Source organism: Clavelina lepadiformis, chromosome 5 (genome assembly GCF_947623445.1).
Source record: "Clavelina lepadiformis chromosome 5, kaClaLepa1.1, whole genome shotgun sequence".
Lineage (NCBI taxonomy): Eukaryota > Metazoa > Chordata > Ascidiacea > Aplousobranchia > Clavelinidae > Clavelina > Clavelina lepadiformis.
Window position 1 is genome coordinate 8,696,244 of NC_135244.1, and position 20,847 is coordinate 8,717,090.

A 20,847-nucleotide genomic window follows, 5' to 3' on the forward strand; every position below is an offset into this window, starting at 1 on the left:
TGCTACTCAAATTGTGACGTTATCTGGTTGTGCTCTTGCATACCCGACCCAAAACTACAACATGAAAATTTCAAGCCAAAGCATGTAGTAGCCTATAGCTATTTCAAAATTATTGGGTAGGCCATATCCTAAGATACAGACTACCAGTACATAGTTATAGGCTCTGATGTAAACATAAGTATTCCAATGTCTAACAGGTAACAAATCTTAACTTTCGTATCGAGAAAACTTCTTCCTAAATAAAACAAAATCACATCTTAGTGCACAAACCGGTACAAACGTAACAAGCTGTATTACAACACTGTCTGACTGTGAACAGATTTTGTTCAAAGTTCAAAAAAAAAGACATAAAAGTAGACTGAAGGAACGCAAAATCCACCCATTATGCAACTAATCAACTTATAATTTATTGCTTGTCCAAATCCCTTAGCATAGATTCTTCAATTTATGATTACACTGCGTCAAAGTTTATAAACAAACAGTAACTTCCAGATCTGTCATTTCTTATCCAATTATTTAAAGATGGCAGCTCGAGCCAACGCTAGAAATACCGTGTGACGTCATAAAACAAATAATAAGAAATTAGAAGGCGCTGGCAGGGGCATCAGCTGATTCGAGACTAAAAGAGCTAATCACTTGAGTTTTCTTTCAATAGTCGTTAGTTTGTTGTGGTTGAGATCGTTGTGGAGCGCTCTGGTTTTAAAAAAGAATGTATTGCGGCAAGTTGGAACGAAATGTGTAGTTGTCAAATTTATTGAAATGCATCGCTTACCTATTCAGCGATGTTGTGCAATTATCCACCGTTTTGAGACCTACTGTATGATTGGGTTGTCACTGCAGTTAAAAAGGTGTGTTGTATTGGAAACAATCGCACGCCTTCCACATGGTAAATGACAGGCTTGCAGTCTTTGTTGTTGTGTGGTCTAGTGGTTTTAATGGTGGCTGAGTAGTAGATGCGGTTTTATGAGCAAAACAAATCAATAGCGTAGTTGCAGTAAAATGTTAGGCTTGCAATTTCGGAATCTTATTGTAATTTAAATTTTATGAAAGCCATTGTCGATGATTTAATCATTGTTCAAAAAGGAAGTCGTTTTTACCTCAAAAGTTATTATGAATTTGTTGACTGCAGTGCGGAAAAAACATTAACTTGTTTTTTGCTTTCGTGATGAAAGTGTGTAACTTAGAAACCGTTTGATACTCGTGAACGGTTGTTGTGCTTGGTCAACATTCCCACGTGCTCGGTTTTCGGCCTCCAACATTATTGTCATATAAACACCGATGTATTGCTGACAATTGGCTATGCCTAGACATCACTACATGATATTTCAGAATTTTATGCAGAAGCACGCATAAGAACTGTTTATTCTAAATTTCTAGAAACAACACTAACGCATCACAAGCAAAATAGTAAATGAAATTTCCAACAACAGCGTAAAATGCTCCATCCTTTTCATCGGTCAAAACGTTTGCAAGAATTTTATCCCTGTTTTCAAACGGACGTCATGGTGGTGAAACAAACGTTACGGGGTGCCTGGAAAACACACGATTGTCTAAACCAAACAAGCTGCTCATTGTAGGCTCGGACATCATGCGCTGATCAACTATTTCCTTTAAGGCGGGTTAGTGATGGTTTTGATACTGCGCTTGCTGCTGCATGTGTTGATATTGCTGGGGATCTTCCACGATTACCTACACAACATACACAGCATTCGAGTCACCAACGCCATATGACATAATGCCTAGACGATTAAAAGACAAGGATTCACTACACGTATTTATGAATGACAAATATTAGATCACACGATACTGACCTGTTGAACTTGCTGAGAAGTTTGCAGAGTGACGGGCGTGATGTTGCATATCGTCTGCTGGTGCATAGATGCTGGCGTCTGTTCTATTTGTTGAATGATGGTCGGCAATTGCTGACTCACGACGGGCAGATCTGGTTGTTCTTGAACGGCCTGTTACATTAAAAACTGCATCGTAGTAGAGCTGGGCGTAATTGAGTAATATGACATAAGTTTCACCAAGGTATTGGGAGCTATAAAAGTCGCTTCCGTGAGACCCCACCGCGTTACTCGCTGATGTTTTTAAGTAGATGCAACAATGTTGGCATTTTAAAGACGTTTTTTCATATAACAACCTTGAGCCAGTATTAAGCTGACAGAATCCATCGTACATTTTGTTCCGTGCATCAGCTGAACGTACCATTGGATTTGTTTAAGTTAGTAACGGTATCTCGAGGGAAGTGATTGTGGGTCCGTAGTAGCTTACTTTTACAAGATATAAAATCATATACTTAATAAAAATCTATGCTTTACGCTAATTTCTGAGGAACGGCAAAATTACTTAGAACTATTTAATTACAATAAAAATAATTAAATCCTGCTTTATTGTGAGATAGTAATTAAGTTCAACCTTAGTAAAGGTATAGCTATCGTTAAATAGGCGATGCATGACAAAGCAACGTGTTTAAACGTTGTTGTTGATAGTACTTGTTCCTTGATAAACAGTGCGCTATGAACTGTGTTCATAATGTGGCTGACATTGCTCGCGTACTACCTGGAAAACCTTCGCGTACCTATAGCAGACCAGACAAAAGTATAGTACCATTGCACTAGTGGGGGAAAAATAGTGTGTTTATAGCTCTTTTTCGCAGTTTCTTGTTAACCTAACTTAAATATGATAACGTAGTAAACTAAGCTTAACCTAAATCTAACTTTCATTAAATGTAGTAGTGCGTGCAACACGTGATCCACATAGATTTCTCATAGCGCAAATAGTCAGTAAGAGCATATGGTCAGGAACTCAGGCGTATGCTACGTAATGCACAGACCTCACGTAGACGTTATGCACGGTAATATTTACAAGTTCCCGACAAACAGCGCTATTTTGATTGAACGTAGTTACGAAGTTTTTAGAGACTTGTCCTTACTACTAACGTAGTAAGGACCGCTGGTGCGTAGCTGTAATTTGCAGTTATGTAATATTTTGAATTACGCCTAGCTCATACCATTGCCCAAAGCAAAACATAATTTATCGCTAAACTTTGACGTGAATTGACATCCGTTTTTTACACCAATATTAGCACAAAATGAAAACATTGACTTACCTGTGGTATTTGCTGCAAAACAACTTTTTGAGGTTCTTGGACCACTGCTTTAGGATGATTCTAGATGGAAAATATCACTATTTAGTTTAAGCAGCATTGCAAATTTATACTTGCTAAATCTTTGCCTTCTTACTGGTCTGCGTGAAGTTGTTGTTGGCGGCACGCTTTGCACAGTCCCATCATCTAATGTTTCTACTTCAATTACACGTGGTTTGTCTATGATTTTCGCAGTTTGGTTACCTACAAACAAACGTATGATAACTAGCTGGAAAGAAGTGTACAAATAAATGTAATGCTTTATGCCTGAACAAAAGTACTGGAAAGATTCCAAGACAACGTTGTATTACAAATATCTAGCGATCACAGCACCTCCTTCAACTATTCCAATTATCCATGCTTGATGGCCCTCAACTTTCTTTATTTCAGCACAATACTTTGCTGCTTGTTCACGTGGTAGGCAAATCAAAAGACCTCCTTATAACAAAGCAAAAATACAACATGAATTTATAACAAGAAAAAAAAATTGTTAAACGTCACCCAAAATCAATTTATAAGTATGGTAATATATACCTGATGTTTCTGCAGAAGTTCCTTGCAGTAATCCAAAGGTATTACCACAGCATTTAGCAATTGCAGCCATTTTAGCTATACATGGCAGGTTATGTATTATAAAATTAACTGCATTTTTCTGTTGCTTCACTAAATTCTGAGCGTGTCCAAGTATGCCGAATCCCGTTACATCTGTTGCACCATGGCTGTTGTGCGTGTGCATAAGCTGTGCAGCTGTAATTTTTTATTTATTTCTTCAAAGAAACTATTTTAGTAACAATCTTAATAATTTTAGCATTGTAATAACTTCTTTTTACCGGTTTTATTTAGCCTGGCCATTATAAACATAGAGTCCTGGTAAGCCTTTTCAACTTCCTCTTCAGTGACAATCAGTTTGATTCTATTCCACTTATCACTTTTTTGTTCAAGCCATTGGTGAGCATTACAGCTGACTTGTGTTCCAAGTGGTTTTGTAAGAACAAGCACATCACCTGGCACTGCATTGTTAGGCCTGTTAAGGTACAGTGTTAAACAGTGAGTGTGATGGGGTATTCATGCCATCACTGATTATTTAGTTAACTTGTTGCTAACATATCTTGTTGCTCCAATACTAATCGGGTTATGCAAAAAAACAATCTTGCGAAAACATGCAGATGTGAGATATAGCAGCCCACATTATCTGGCAGCTTAGCATCAGTGATCTGATGCATTGCACATTTGCAATACTTAAAAACTTTGCAGTAGCCACACACATTATGAATTCATTTAGTTGGCAAACAGCTGTGGCTACACCTCCAATTAAGCACCAAGGGTTTAGAACCGTTTGTCCGCCATTGACTGTTGTACCAGCTTCCTCTGCACAATCCTAAGTATCAAAACAAAATTTTACATTGCTTTACAATTTTCCTTTAATTCTTATTTTTGATCTTCTTCCACGCTATTAAACCAATATACCACAGTTTCATTACTATGTAATGTTAACCTTATAGGCCTATCTATCATAATGTAATATGCCCGGGGTGAGGAAAGTGCAGCCTTAAATTCATTTCCTTGTTCACTAATATTCTAATATTTAGGACCAATTAATCCTAAAATTAATAATGCTTAAATGAAACATCGTTTCATAAGGTAATGATAAACGGCCTTACTGTTGTCATTATGCTATCAATAAACAAGCTTAGAAATATTAGGTTAGCATGACTACTTTTAAGTTTCGGCTTAACTGATTTCTAGCGAACTGAAATGCGACCATTGACTGGAAAAAGTTTCCCTCCCCACCCCTGCAATAGGCCAATGCTACCTTAAAACCACGCATCATTAGAGGTACAACAACATCACGAGCTTTTTCAGAGAATTTGGAACTGATGCCCAATAACATCAACATGTTGTCACATTCAGTTACTCCCATTGCATATAGATCACTAAGAACATTACAACATGCAATTTTTCCCTAAAAATTCAAAAATAAAAAATGATATCAAATGAAGGCTTAATCATGAACTCAAAAAAGAATATTGTACCACAATTTTTACCATCATGTATGGATCATCAACAAGTGGATAAAAAAAATCTGTTGTCTGAATAAGAGAAAGTCCGCCAAATCGAAGTGGGATAACACAGCTGTCCAAGCCAATGCCTAAAAGCATGAAGTCAATAATGGTACATGACATAGATTAAGCAGCGAGTGAAATACCATTACATACATAATTACTAAGTCTAAGCATTAGTGAAGGAAAAGCATGAATATATCTGCTTTCCATTAATATCCTAAGAGGATTCTAGGCCTAACAAGTAGGCTTAGAATTTGTCAACAACAGCAACTCTTGGAGACAAAAAATTGCTCAGATAAACCATTACTCAGATAAATGACCACGAAACATTCCAAAACCATCTTTTGATTCAACTAAAAGGTGATAGTGAACACTAAATGGCACTATCCACTAGTACAATAGTGAACATTCTATCCAGTCATTCTATCAAGTTTGCCAGTGTACTGAAAGCTGACAAATCTCAAATAAAAACACAGTACAAAACGAAAAATGTTTGTGGTGTAACAATCTACAGTAAAATGCAGTACTGCTTGTTACGTAATACAGAACTTTGTCTTTTACAAGAAAACAAAACTTAATGCCATTACAAAGAAATAAACACTACCCAGGGAACAAAGATGCCGTTATACGCAAAGCATCATTATAGACAATGCTGTTATAGGCAAGATTTATACATGTAACAGATATGAATTTTGCCGAGACCAGGGAAAATGCAAGGCGAATTGACATAACAAACGAAGTCGTTACAGACACTCTCTTGTACATATGAGAATGGTGACAGATATTATAAACATAGGAATGAAAGACCATGCTTCACTCCTACAGTAATTCTGGCATATTTTTCTTTACGTCCATAAACTAACCTGTCCCAAGGCTAATGTTTTCACTAGCAGAGTACGTTTGCAGCATAAATTATCTCAATATAAAACCGTTTAAATGACATTCGTTGCACCGCAAAACACTTGATCAAATCTTAAACCAAATTGGAAATTTTTCAATTAACTTCTTACCCATCTTGGGTATTATCATTCCTCCTAAAAATTGGTCATCCTGAAATTGATCTATTCCACCTAGTTCTTCAAGAAGTCTATTCAAAACATCACTAGGCACTTTGCAGGCACCTCCATGAAGGGCTACATTAGGTGGACACAAAATATTACAATGAGATCGTATTACAGAGAAAAGAACCATTCTATGAATCAAGCAATTCCCCATCTTACCAGTATATTTGGTAAGGCGAAACTTAGCATCAAGTTCATGAGCTTCAGGGTTAAATTTAGTTCTCAAAGTCATGGTTTGTGCATACAAAGAAATCTGTGTGATAGTTTAAAACATTTCTTGTTGAGAAGATATTTTTATAATGCAAGAACGCAGGTGTCACAGAGGGAGCAATTAATCAACTCAAATTTCCCAACAAACATGGTCTCTCAAATATCTACATATAAAACCTCTTGACCTGGCTACTGAATCTGAGGTAGCCCACAAAAGTTTTAGCCCAGTTCTAATTTTTTCGTATAACACAAAAGGACAGCAAGTCGAGCACATTCTGCGTGCGCTTCACAAATTCAGCAGTATAGCCTGTTAACAGGTTTAGAAGTTTGCTTACCAATTGAAGGCATTAAGTCTGCATTTTGATGATCATTCTCCTTTTCAGAATTAAGTCCCTCCAGAAGCTTGAGCAGCACCTTCTGGGGGACTTTGCACCCTCACCCCTTTAAACCCGTATAATCAGTGAGTCGAAAACTGTCATCCAGCTCATATAGAGCTGGATCAAATACACGATAATTTGCCTTTTCCATTTACTATTACCAGTATTTTTCCTATATTATTCCTATAATTAACAGGTAAACAGGATTGTTAGCAGTTAGCCCAGTATTAAACAGAATAGATAAGAAACCAGTTGTGGGAGATCATTTATTATTAAAACATATAAAACTGCACAAATTGACTAGTAAAATCTTACTCATTGTGTAGCCTATGCTGTCGGATCTTGTAAATCTAAACCATTGTATAGGATAAATGATATTTCCAAAATTGGATATAGAAGGAAATCCCTTTAACACCAATTTGTGTTGAATGGTAAGAGTTTTGAATTAATGAACTCTAGCCTAACAAGACCCCACTGTATTATTATATGCACCAATGCTCTGTTGGTAACCAGGTTGGAAAATTTGCTAAGTAAGTGAGGATTTAAATTAATTGCGCATATAACGGTAATGGATATTGACTTATCGTATTGCGCAAGGGATTTCTCACCCAAAAACAGCAAAATTTCCAATCTGCGTTGGTACCGGTACCAAATAGTTAAACATTGCAATGAAGATTTGGACTGTCACCAATCACTTACAGGATGCCATGGCCAGATTGGAAAGTGCATCAGTTTTCAACAAGAAAGCTTTATATATCTATTTTGAATTAGCATGAAGATAATGAAGTTTGGCATACACCTTAATAGATCTCATGTCTGCAAGTGCCACACTTTCCAAAGTATTGCTATGAATCTATAGAATAGGCTATTTGCACATGTTTGTTTTGTTATATAGGGTTCACGTCTAACGAGGGGTTTATTCCTTATTATCTAAAACTAACACCAATCTTCTTCCATGTGAAGTGCATACTTAACTCAACTTGGTGTAAAAAAAAAAATTCTACAAAAAGCACTCGTTCGCCCATTCCTTGAGTATGCTGCGTAACTTTACTTTGGGAGCATACTTTTTACTCTGCTATATGTTCCGCAAAGTTAGAACAGCGAAAAAATAAACGATACAAAATTCGACCGTAAACGGTATTCTAGCCTAGAGCATGCTGGGTTTATCGATATATATTAGGTTTCCACAATTAGAGTGTGGTTCCACACTGTTTTTTCAGATTGGATCATATTCCGGTAGGCTTATTCAAAATACGACTTCTTATATTTGAACTGACGAACTCGTACACAGTTGTAGGTGAACTGTTTTATTATCTTGCGTCATTGCAATTGTAGCAATGCTAAATATAACCCTGTCTAAAGTCCACTTTTGCAAAATAGTGCAGTCTTGGCGATCAATTTAAAGGAGGTTGGCCAATAGGGTGTAAAAGTAATACTTCCTCTGTGACACCATTTAAATGATATTAAGTCTGTAAGTACTACGTAGGCATAGGAACAGCACTTACAAATAACAACAAAATACTTCAACAAAAAACGACATTAAATGTTTCTAACATTTTATAAAAAATACTTACAGCAACATCAGTTTGTAACAACCTTCTTTAATATTTTATCTGAAGTAATCCGCACGAGGAATAGCCTACCCATGATGCAACATGCTTGATCAGACCATCCAATGGAGAACAAGAAACGTTTTACGCTTTAACGGTCCATTGACTAGGAAAGTTCACTAGCCCAATTAAGGGAGGAACTATTTCTTTTTGAAATCAGAATTTTTATGATCATTTCTCGAACAGATCAGCCGATTGTCTGGTATGACCAATTTCAGTCCAAAAACTAATGACTATGTCATTTTTCAAAAGCCGTATGTACTTTAAAATTGGTGGAAACTTATAGAAGAAGTTATAGTAAATGATCATCGCTGTGTAAAAATTATACTGCAGTCAATTGCAAGAAATGGGTACGGCGCATCCTATCCTAGGGTACGGCGCATGCTCGCCAGGAATACTTTTCGTTTAGAACAGTGGTCGACAAACTTTTATTACGATGGCCCAAATTTTCACTTCATTAGTAAATGAAGGCCCAATATTACTTGCCAAATATACATAATGCAGTAAATATTACTCACTAATAATTTCAATGTACTTTTTTGTTTTTCGCAGTAGACAATATTTTTTGAAGCTTTTGGATAAGTTCAGTTAAACTTTAATCTAGTTACGTGCTTTCCACAGGTTTTAGCGATAACGGTGACCTGCAATTAACAGACAGTTAGCAAATGAAAATACACTCCCATCACTAATGTTGAGTTGTATTGCGGCCTAGAATCTAAAACGTGCATTTGTTTGTGCGAGCGTAGGTAGAAGTTCCGCTAGCTGACTATAGCAGTCAGTTCTCACTGCCCTAAATTTAACATGTTGATTATGAAATATGAAGTTTAGATTCAGCTTTCACACCTTGTTGGAAATTATAGAGTGTCTAGAATTATAGAGTTTAGAGTGTCTAGAATGGCGTAGAATGCATAAATTTTTGCTTTTCTTTGAAAAAAAGAAAAGAAAATTATACTTGTATCTGTTTATTGTAACTTATAAATTTTTAACACTCAATTCATAACTATCTTGGATATTTACTGCCGACCGTCTTTATATATTTTCAAGATCAGGAACGAGTTACTGGATAGAGAATTCACCACCAGCGTCACTCGACTCACTAACTTTGGAAAAAAGGAGTTTTCTTTCAACACTATCATCTATTGGACGGCATTGACATCTTTCTTCGTACATCACTGCCGATGTAGGCTACCAGAGAAAATTTCATCTTGCAATGAGCAGCAACATTATCACATCTTTCGAGTACCATCATTGATGTGCACTTTTGCTGTACAAACTCGAGCTCGTTAAAAACGACCTACTAGACTCCTGTCCGGAATAGAGTTTGTTTTAACGTGTGTATTCTCTAGCCATCCACTGATGTACATCATTAAAGCAATTTTTGACCATCTGTTGCTTGACCACACCATCTGCTCGTCTGATTAACTTCTATTTTTTCAAACTTATGGCGGAGTTTTGGTGACACTTGGCAAATTTTGGACAATTGTGTGTCAATTCAAAAATTTAACGATGAAATATGTAATTACTTTTTGCAACTTTTGATTTGAAATTGAGCAAAAATGCAATTGAATACCTGTTCGATAGTGTATCAAGGAGGAGGGCCATCCCCCCAAAACTCACCGGTCACTAACCCAATTGTTTTAAATACTCTCATGAGCCCAATGATTAGCTACCCCATTGAAGCTTTTTTGCATCTTCGATCGCTCATTTTCATTTTATCGCATTCCCTTGTTTGCGACCACTTATCAGCTATAACATAACTGATAAAAATGTACAAAAAGCTGGTATGCGGCGTTTTGTACGGCGTTTCAAAATTGCATATTATACATTGCTAGTTTTTGTATGTATAAATATGGAAATATGTTTCATTTCGATGGATTCTAAAGCCGTTTTTGAGGCATAAAAGCACAAGATTTGCACCAATTTGCAGTTGCGACCGTATTTGCCTAAATTTTAGGCCCGTTTTAGGCGCTAAAGCATTGTCTGTATTTGAAATCATGTAATATTCTCCGCCAATAAATATTTACATTTGTGTGATGTCCATTTCTATTTTGCGGTGTTGGAATTTCTGTATTCATCACGGCTGACTTAACTTGTCTTCAAAACTCACGAAACTGTTTTTCATTTGCACGTGGTTTTTTACTGTTTAGCTTTCCTATTGCATGACCTCATTGAAATTAATTAGCTCCTATATAAATCAATGCTGAAACGTAATCAAAAACAACTGTCTCGAGACATTTCAAATGATGACTCGAGTCAAGTCAAGTCATTTATGTACTTTCTTGCAAAGGGGCTCGAGTCAAGTCGAGTCTTTGAAAACCGTCACTCGAATCATCACGACTCTGATTGCAGCCGACAAAGGATAAAAACCAAGTTCGTTGAAAACATAACTTCCTTGGAAATTAGATTTAGGACCTTTTTACCATAACTATAATATTCCGTTTGCATAGAAAGTAAATCTAATACACATTTTTTGGGCTATGTCTCCTCACAAAGCAACTTTCTAGGCGGTTTAAGTCTTCATACTTCATCGTTTATCACATTTCTTTTCTGCTACTCCATATCAGGTCTTAGCGATAGGAAATCATATAATAGTCGTTACAAAATCGTACTAAAGCGAAACTTAAACGAAAGCGTAGTAAACGAAACTTGCTCAAATGACAAGGTTGGTAGCCCAGGCTCGAACAGTGAGAAATCATTGGCGAGTTTAAGTCGTGCAAAGACTTAATTCCTCAATCCGAGGACAAAAGATTGTGATACCATACCATAAACAGGAGAAACCATTTCGTTTGGAAGGGTTTTAAAAGCGGTTTTGAAGCATAAAAACCCGAAAATTGAAGTGAGGTGGACAAACACGGGAATTTTAGATCCAGCCTTTAAAAACGTTTGAAAACAACCTTAACTCTCCACTTTGGTCAATGCATTTATAAAACTTGCGGGGTTGAATACTTTAAGTTTAAGAACCACTGGGCTTTACATAGTGTGAGGTTTGAAGCATTAATATGTAAACATGTTCTTTTAATCGTGTATTTATGCCGAGCCAGCATAAAGCGCTGAATTACATAAACTTGCAAAGTTTATCTCCAATTTGCTTTTCAAATCTTCAAAGTTGGACTCTTAAGAAACCTTATATCTCATACAAACACTCCTGGCATTAACCGTTGATTAATTAATTATTTTTCTTTAAAATATGGACTTCATTGATTGACATCGCACTTGCTATCAAAACCGCATACTATCAAAGCACCAAAACAAGCAAACATGAAAAAAACTTTTTTTATTTAATGTAAAATGCAAAACTATGATTTACGAGCATTTATAAGCATTTGTTTGACGCCAGCCAACAATGCAAGAAAATACAGCCAAACATTTAATGCGAAGTACAAACAATGCTTTGGCATCTAATCCATGCAATCGTGGAAATAATACAAGCTGGGTTTATCACAAAAATTGATCTTCAAGCCAGATAACTTTTATTTTAATTAGTTTTTAACCAAGCAGTATGAATTAAGAATAAAATACTGATTTCATAAGCCTAATCATGCTCCATGGCTGCTTGGGAATAATTCAATACATTCTACCGAAACGATTACTGTATCCACTTGTAACTCGTTGGGAGAAAGCGGCTTAGGGCCTTTGGCCATTTCCATTAGCGTAATAGCACAGAAGGAAGCGTAACAGACTACACAGGAAGTGGTACTCAAGCGATGTAAAAAAGATGAAAAGCTTTTGTTCGTTACAGTCAACAAGATGTCTAAACGTAAGCAAGTTTATCACTGTATAGATTAACGGATGATGAGTCAAAACACACAAAACTTAAAGGAATCACTACGTTTGCCTCTGTCAGACGCACATGTTAAACATTTTTCACAAAACTTTTCAACTACCTTATATCGAACGAGTGATATAATAATTTAAAAACAATTTCGCCACTTTCTTCTGAAGATTCACACAAGCTGTCAAAACTGAAATATCAAGCATAGGGTGGAAGGGAGCTGGAAACAAAGCTGCGGTAAATTTAAATACTGTTTCATTAAACGCTGTCTGCAGTGTTCTTGTTATATAGCAGGATGATACTAAAACTGAATCAACAAATGCAAACAGAAATATGTTTGCGAAGAGAATTACAGTGATCGAGATTTAAAGACAAGAGCAGTAGAAAGTAAACAAGAAAAGGAAAATGAGAAAAAACACAAAATATACCGCTAATGTACATATAACAAACGGTAAAATTGCAACATGTGTTGGCGGAAGCTGCTAAAACCAGTTACAGACACTCAATTACAGCTCACAACCCCTGCAGATGGAAAGCAAAGGAAAAAACGTTTAAAACGCCTGTCATAGGAAGCAGAAAACATGCGCTAATGACGTCTCTTTCGTCCCATAATACCACATGCGCGTTTAGAGATAATCACTGTTCTACCAACGCGAAATATGTTAAAAAATCTGCGGAAGTTGCGTTATTAGTTCAATGGTGACTACGCAAAAAGTTTTCGTCAATCGGCGATTTCCAGACAACTTAATTGTAGTAATCAAGGTTTTAGGTTGAGTATTGAAGTTACACATGGCCGTAGAGACATAGCAAGCACTGTACAACATGTAGTCAGTCTACGTTGACACACTTTATTCCACAACATACGTCATACGTGAATAAATGACGCAGGCACAAAATCAGCGTTCATTCTGTTAAACAATTTTGGCTCAACAATATCTCATTACAACGTCATTTTACAAGGTGGTGTGTAAATAAACGTCAGACGTCTTTACAGTTTAGCTAGAATGATGGACAACGAATGGTCTGGCTACAAGTCACTGATCGTCTGTAATATAAAGAGCACGTGAAATGCGACACACCACACCGCCATTTAACGCGTTCTCTATTTTATGTTATTCGAAGAGTTCGGTTGAGGGACTTTAATAAATGTTGCCTAAACTGTGGTGTTCATCACGATGTTATTTAAATGATATCACCAGAAAAATGAGATATCCCACGCATGATTAAAACAAACGGTGACGTTAGTGGAATGAAATCTTGTTTTGATTACTTTTCACAATCAACGTGTTCTACGAGCATATGTTGAAAATTTGATATATTTGATATACGCAATATTTCATGGCTGTCGAAACAGTAACATGATTGGCGGAAGACTAATGAAGGCCGAGATTATATTGATCACGCAATCCTTTAAGAGCTTAGCTTGCAAGCAATGCAGTGATTGCTGCAGAGCACACGCAACTCGTTGTTCCAGTAGATATAGCCTCGTGATAGTATACCAAACTTTGTTCCGTTCGTACTGGATCCAGATTGTTTTGAGCAGCTTGTAAACTGTCTACAATAATCATTTGATCTAGCAACTCCGCCAACACGATATATTGGATGCGTAGTTAATGCAAAGCATATGCTGAATTCTGGCCAACCGCAAGACCTCTTACAAAAAGCGGAAGGTCATCTCAATGTTCCGTGTATAAAGCACCTGGGGTGTCGTAAGCATTACACCTGACTAGGAAATAGTCCTGCCGGTGATCCAACGGACGAAGGTATTGTAAATGAAGTAGCCGACGATCTAGCCGGAGTTTGATGCCGATGATAATTCAAAGGTATTTGCGACATGCACATCGGACAGGTAGGTCGATGTTGCAACCATTTACAAAGGCATCTGCGAAACGATAGAGTACCATGTCAAGAGCGTGCGTGCTATTACGTAGACGCAATAGCAAAAACATCATGTCATTACACGACATGGCCAAACATGTCATAACGATTCCTGGCTCCAGCATCGGCCTAAGAACACTCAGTTAAAAGAGTTACATTTAAGCTACTTTATGTCATGTGACTGGGTAGGATAAAATAATCAGCTAGCATAATTAGCTAATAACTGTGCAATTGCTTTGGAATGCAAACTTTACCAGAACTTTGGTAAATAATAACCTATAACTTCTGTGGTCAATGTGAAACACACTTCCAAATGTATATTACATAGAATGAAACAAACCATTATGTAACTCAAATCATTTTAAACTGCTGACATGTGAATAGAAGTTAATGCAAACGTATTGTGGTCACTATGTCCACTTTGTATCATAAATTGGCATGCAACAACTTTTTTCAGAAGTCAGTCTTTATATGGAAATTAGAAACTCACTTTTTATGAAAAACGTGACAGCAAGGACAAATGGCCAAAACTTCCTTGTTTTTAAAATCTTCAAGGCATACGGGACAGGTCTATAAATCACAATTCATTTTCATTTGTTTCCTACAATTATATGACAGGCTAAGGTTTATTTTCATGCTAAAGCTGGCATTTCAATTTGACACATTTAGTACAAAGGAAATTATGTCATGATATACTAGTTTTTAACATAAAACAAAACGCTGCATGATATTTTGTACATTGGATTTATCACAGAATGCCAGCATTTGTTGGTGAACGTTAAGTTACATGTTCCACAATATTACCTCATTTTTAGTTTCTTGTAAAGGGTTGTCTTTGTTTTTATTCAAAACAACCTAAACACAAGAACAGATGTTTCATTGTGGTGTGGACACCAAGAATGTATAGCTTGCTTACAAAAAATGTGTAGTTTTTTCATGAAAATTATCTTAACATATATATTCAAATGAAACTGATAATTATAATTATTTATCATCTATTTATCACAGATACTACACAATAAAAGCTACTACTATTAACTGAGCCATGCCATTTGTGGGATCATCAACTACTGTACTGTATTATCATTAAGTTAACATATAAAATCATCAAAGATGAATGAAAATATGTCATTGTGTTAACAATGAAGCATCATTCGCAAAAAGTTAATCAAAACAGAAATAATAAAATTTAAATTTCATGTAAACAAACTATCAATACACAAAAAATAAAACATTTGTATAATTTACACCAAAAATGACGGTTTAAAAGAAAGTTGAATGGCTTAAGAAAGTTGAATGTACTTGTTGAAACTGAAATTTTATTCTGATTTGAGATTGTTCATGAATTTCTATTGATATTCTCTACTTTATAGAAAAGAGATTTAATTCAACTGAAATATTAAATGCAAGATTTATGTGCAACCCATGATGAGTTTCCTCACACAAGACCTTGTTAAAACAGCATCCACAAAACCAATTACTTAAAAATGAATGCTATACTTAGCAGTGGTCAATTATTCATATATAAGATAATGTGCTTGAGGCAAACCTTTCTGTAGCCTTTAGTCTTAGTCCTCTGTCTCCTTAGTCTATGAATTAAAGAGACATTAAATGGATTAGCAGTATGTTTTAACATGTATATCCTATACTACACACTAAATGCCATCAACCATTCCAAGAAGATCTTAAATACACTGTCATTAAAGTCAATGATGATGCAAAACTAAAATTTAATGTATATAAACCTGAGAAGGTAGCAAAAAAAAGCAAAACAAAGTGCAATGATAAATGTTCCTACAGCAACCATGGGTAGGGCAAGATTGAACGGAAAGCTATAATCTGATCCACTACTTGCATTGGGAGGTTGATCGTTTTTCTCCTTAAAAAACACAAGGATAATTAATAGATTGTCTGTAAAACAACACAAGAAATGTATTTATAGATACAACATTTAACCAAAAATTTTATCACCTAAAGCTAACTGCAAACTCACTGAGGAGTAAAAGATACACAAACAAACAAGTGATGTTTAACTGGTAACTGCCATTTATCTGGCAGTAGATGAACAGAACATAGCATAGCAAAACATAGGGCCATTGGGTTTGGCAACAAGACAAATATCCTTTGAATGCTAGCACTTATTTCAACCTGCGATGTTTGAAATTACTCTTGAGTCATCAAAACAAAACAGAACAAGTGCAATTACGAAAAAACCCCTTAGGCAAACATCATCCACTTATGAACTTACAAACCCATACATGAAGTGAGTTCAGGAAACAACAAATTTCACGACTATTATGGTGCAGTCTTTTGAAGTAAAAAAGTACATATTTGTTGTGGTGGAAAGGCAACCCGCATGTTCTACTAATAGTTGTAATAAAGGAAATGCTCCCAGTTAATCTCCTAGTACAAATAAATAAACATCATCTCACCATAGTTGTAGTTGTGTAAATATTGACTTGCAAGGAAGATACTACTTTGTAACAAAGCAAACTGCTTTTGTCTCTTACACAGTTTGCTTCAAAAATCACACCTAAATAAACAATAGCTAAGATGTTAAAGCTTTTGAAAGTTTTATTAGGATTTAAAAAAGTGGCATTGGAGTGTAATTGATTAAAATTAACAGAATTAAAAAAGATACGGGGACACTAATGTATAATATTATGTAAAATAAACAGTCATTCAATCATCACTGATAGAAATACGTGGTGACTAAACATCTATTAAAGCGGTATTTTACAGTACTGAAATTATATGTGATATTGATATCAAAATGCATGCTTTTGCAGTACATTACACACTCTGACTAGATACTTCCGAATATTATGCAAGCTTTCATAGATTTCCCTAATTCAGTTATTGAACACGGTCATTCCTTCCCAGACAAATATGTCATCACTCAACTAATATTTTCCTACATTGTGGAAATATTTGTATATGATGTCAGCCAGAAAGTTTTACCAAAGTAGTATTTAATTTTATAATGAAGATTCTTTCATTTCAGCACATAACCACAGCCAAACGGCTCAGGCAAACATTCACATTATACTAATAACTAATAGCTCACTGTACTAACTACAACCACTCCAAATAAACTTAACATATTGATTATTCTACAATGAAGTATATATTTAATTTGTATTATTTGCTGTAGCACAAAGTTCAAGACCTGGTTATAAATATTTGACAATTAAAACTAGTTTAGGTTTTTATGAAAAACTTGTACACAATCTTCAAAAAATTTATTATTTTTAAGTAAATCTATGAGCACTGTTGATCAAGGTTAAGCAACCAAAAGGTTAGTTAACCTAAAAAAATGTCAACATTTTTTGGTTAAAGAAAAAACATGCGAAACACAAAAGTAATGTAGTGAGAAGTAAATTTAATATATTCGATTTATAATGTTTCAAATTGTCCTGATGTCATCAACGCAATGGTGCAAGATACACTATATAACCTTATTTTATTGAATAATTGGGTTCGGTGCAAAAATGCACAACCAAAAAATGTCGTATTTTGAATACCAGGGTCCGGTTTCAGGAGTTTGGTATACAAATGCATTACGAAATTACAAGTACACTTCTGCACTAAGCCCTAAAATCTTGTGAACTCAAAAAAGGTAGGAAACAAAATGACTACATAAAATAGCTTAAACCATCAGTAAAGATTTCGTTGGTTAGGGTTTAGTGCAAAAGTACACTTGCAACCAGATGACGTCACCAGATGAGTCGCTGGGGTCTAGTATTCAAAGACACCCTGTGGTTGAGATTTCTGCATTAGACCCGTTGGTTGTCCCAACAAGTTAATTTTCGGTCATAAATTTTGACTTTACTTCATGACTGATGGTATAAGCCAGGGGTGTCAAACTCAGTCGCACCAGGGGCCAAAACTAAAAACTTATTTAACGCCGCGGGCCGTAAGGATAAAACTTGATTGAACGTTTCGTGACACGAGTATATGAATTGGAACAGTCAGCGAAACAGCACCAAATTTTTGTTTTTTTTTGACGGTTTTGGCTGGGAATAAATCGATTTATTCTATCGTATGATGAGGCAACTGTTGTGCTGCTGTATTGTGCGATTTGTTATAATCTTGTTTCTTGCTTGAAAAAAGTAAGTTATACTGCACAATGATCTCGCGGGCCGGAAATAGTTCAATGTATAAAATAGCATTGCGGGCCAAGTTTTATTGTAAAGCGGGCCGGGAGTTTGACACCTATGGTATAAGCCTTTTATAGCTTTTAAAAACTTTATGTCCTGTAACTGTGTAAATATCAGTGTTTAAGTTAAGGCAAAATATACACAATAAACATTACTCTGCAACTGTTTGCAGGCCTGGACGAGCAGACAAATGGCTCTTGGTTAATAACTACTGTACTATCAGTGTTATAACACTATAGTCTACAAGTCCTGTAGGCTACTTGTAGGTTGTATATCTACAATTTTGACCGGTAACACAACTGACGGAATTTAGTCTGAAGATGTCCAGCGATCACAGTTATCCTCGTATATAAACAGTAAGCTTGTACACATTTATAAGAAGATAATGAGAAAACATTTCCCTTATCGGTATCGCTGTAACGACCTATCAATCAGTTGTACGGCTATCACATTCATAACTACAAACTATAATCGCATTATACTACCATAGTTGTTCTTCTAAATTTTGGATGAAACTTGGTACTTTATTTTAGACGCTAAAAGACTTAGACGTGGTAATCGACTTGGAAACTATACCGTACGTTGTCAAGCAAATTGAGTTAATTTAAACAACAGGAAACCTCACATGCCGTGCTAAATTACCTTTATATGCATCATTAAATAAAGTCGTCAAACTGTATACCTGACCTTGCTTGAACCGTATTAGTAGCACAAATAAAACTCCCACTTCGAAACAGTCTGCACGGCAATGACTAGTGAAAGGAAAGTAAGCTGTGGATGACAGCCATGACTGACGGGCGTAAAGTATTTTTGTTTATCTGCTTTGTCCATCGACCGTCAGCTGATTCGGGCAAGTATGGCGGTCAATCAAGCATGGCCGATCAATATGACGTCACTCTGGCATTTTCCATTCGCCTTTTTCTCACAACTGATTCTTTGCAGGGCGAATTTGGCGATAAACACATATTCCGCACAGAAGCCGTCTCTCTACTATTCTAGTGTGTGGTGTTTGTTGCTTATTTTGTTACTTTTTAGCGTCAATTAGCGCTTTTTTGTATATTATGTTGCAAGTTTCACACTTCCTTTTTCCTTCGCGGTTAAGCCTACTCATATTTCTGGCATAACTGTGACTGCTGAGGTATTTCATTACACACTTTTCCAAAGCAGAAAGCATTGTAGCTTTCATCACGTTTTACAAAAAAGCGATGGTGACTAAATGCAATCAATAATCACCAAACACAAAAGCACTAATTAGTATGGTCATTTTTGCGGTTATTAGCACGATTACCTTACAGAGTTACTAACTCTGTCAAGTTACAACTTACAAAAAAGGATTTCAAATTTTTATCGATACCTATCAGAGTAAATTAGACTATTATGCATATAACGCTTTCCTGGAAAATAATTTCCACAAACCAGAAAGTCTCATATGTAACTATCCCGAATAACAATAACCTCGTAATTCCCAAATGCAGTAGTGTTCTTAGTTAATGGTTGGGAGAATAATATAATATAGTTGAGACTACCGTCATTCGAGATTTCGTCATGAAGAAAAGTGTATTTCCGGTGAGATCGCGGGTCGGAGTTTATTAATACGCAGGGCTGAAATGTATGGCAATGTTCGACAAGACGTGGATGCGATTTGTGCGGATGGCATGTGTACTGAAGCCTCAAATCTTTATCTAGTTCTAGGCTATTACAAATTGACCTTCAAAAATTATTTTGCCTTGATTGTTTGTTACTATTTGAACATTCTAGCCTATGCTGTAAGATTTTCAGTGAAAACTGGCAAGTAAAAGTATTTTAGAAAGCCTAAATATACTGTAAACGTTCTTCAGAAAACTACACGTGCAGATCGCTTTTTACACGTTGCGCAAAGTATTAGCCTACAAATTACGCACGTGTAGGCCAAAACATTGTAATGGTGTTGCATGGACCTTGGAATATAAATCAACGTTGCACACCTTTAGCTCAGCGTATTTGACCGTATTATCGACCGCAATTTTCTCAACTGTTTGCTGCCTATCAAAATAATTGCCATTACACCGGACAAGAGTGCATACTTAACGAAAAACATTCCACTGAGCCGCGGCTCTACGTATCCCAGTTGTAATTCCCATATGCAGTTTGACAGTGAACAGCCTACCGTTCGTTCGTATAGCTTCCAGGTACGATTTTCAAATAAAAACATTTGGTACCATCAAGGACTATCCTTTGAAATGAAGGACATCCCTATTAGCTTGTTGTTCATCTAACGGTTAGATGATGTCTAACATCTAACGATGGGTTAGATTCTAACCCATCAAAAGAATACAACAAATTAAGAGAGCGCTGTCTAAAACCTAATTAAAAAAACTTTCCTTACCTGAAGGTTTTACTTAGTATACCCACTGAAGGCACTGATACTTTGTTGGTTATGAGGAAAACAAATATTATTTTCTTCTTAAATATTGCTATATTTCAAGTAAATAAATTTTTGGTGTAAGTCGTCTATTTTATTCTGGTGTCAACTCAGCAAAAGTAATGTAACCAACTTTGGTTCCAATTAAATAGACCACTAACTCAATT

At 35.9% G+C, this 20,847-nt stretch overlaps 2 protein-coding genes across 9 annotated transcripts; both read right to left on the reverse strand.

Moving 5' to 3' along the window:
* Positions 1-1,344: 1,344 nt before the first annotated feature.
* On the reverse strand, positions 1,345-8,561 carry LOC143459637 (selenide, water dikinase 1-like). Of its 4 annotated transcripts, none has more exons than XM_076956853.1 (13): positions 8,434-8,561; positions 6,432-6,525; positions 6,222-6,344; positions 5,194-5,297; positions 4,962-5,111; positions 4,414-4,526; positions 3,979-4,172; positions 3,683-3,895; positions 3,482-3,586; positions 3,246-3,352; positions 3,113-3,172; positions 1,812-1,961; positions 1,345-1,689 (listed from the first exon to the last, which is right to left on the reverse strand). In XM_076956853.1, the coding sequence occupies exons 2-13, from the start codon at positions 6,502-6,504 to the stop codon at positions 1,621-1,623; spliced, it is 1,461 nt and encodes a 486-aa protein (XP_076812968.1). In that variant the 5' UTR covers positions 6,505-6,525; positions 8,434-8,561; the 3' UTR covers positions 1,345-1,620. The 4 variants fall into 4 exon arrangements, with proteins under 4 accessions (XP_076812968.1, XP_076812967.1, XP_076812966.1 ...); XM_076956852.1 differs by lacking the exon at positions 8,434-8,561 and adding an exon at positions 6,818-6,959; XM_076956851.1 differs by lacking the exons at positions 6,432-6,525; positions 8,434-8,561 and adding an exon at positions 6,818-7,059.
* A 4,514-nt stretch (positions 8,562-13,075) lies between these two features.
* Positions 13,076-20,782, reverse strand: LOC143459428 (RING finger protein 24-like). 5 transcript variants are annotated; one of them, XM_076956585.1, is made up of 7 exons: positions 20,645-20,782; positions 16,552-16,652; positions 15,865-15,998; positions 15,669-15,708; positions 14,924-14,974; positions 14,610-14,689; positions 13,076-14,123 (listed from the first exon to the last, which is right to left on the reverse strand). In XM_076956585.1, exons 2-7 carry the CDS (start codon positions 16,552-16,554, stop codon positions 13,958-13,960), a joined length of 474 nt encoding a protein of 157 aa, XP_076812700.1. In that variant the 5' UTR covers positions 16,555-16,652; positions 20,645-20,782; the 3' UTR covers positions 13,076-13,957. The 5 variants fall into 5 exon arrangements, 4 of the variants coding, with proteins under 4 accessions (XP_076812700.1, XP_076812701.1, XP_076812702.1 ...); XM_076956586.1 differs by lacking the exon at positions 20,645-20,782 and adding an exon at positions 18,967-20,619; XM_076956587.1 differs by lacking the exon at positions 16,552-16,652 and having other exon boundaries at positions 20,645-20,780.
* Positions 20,783-20,847: the final 65 nt, after the last annotated feature.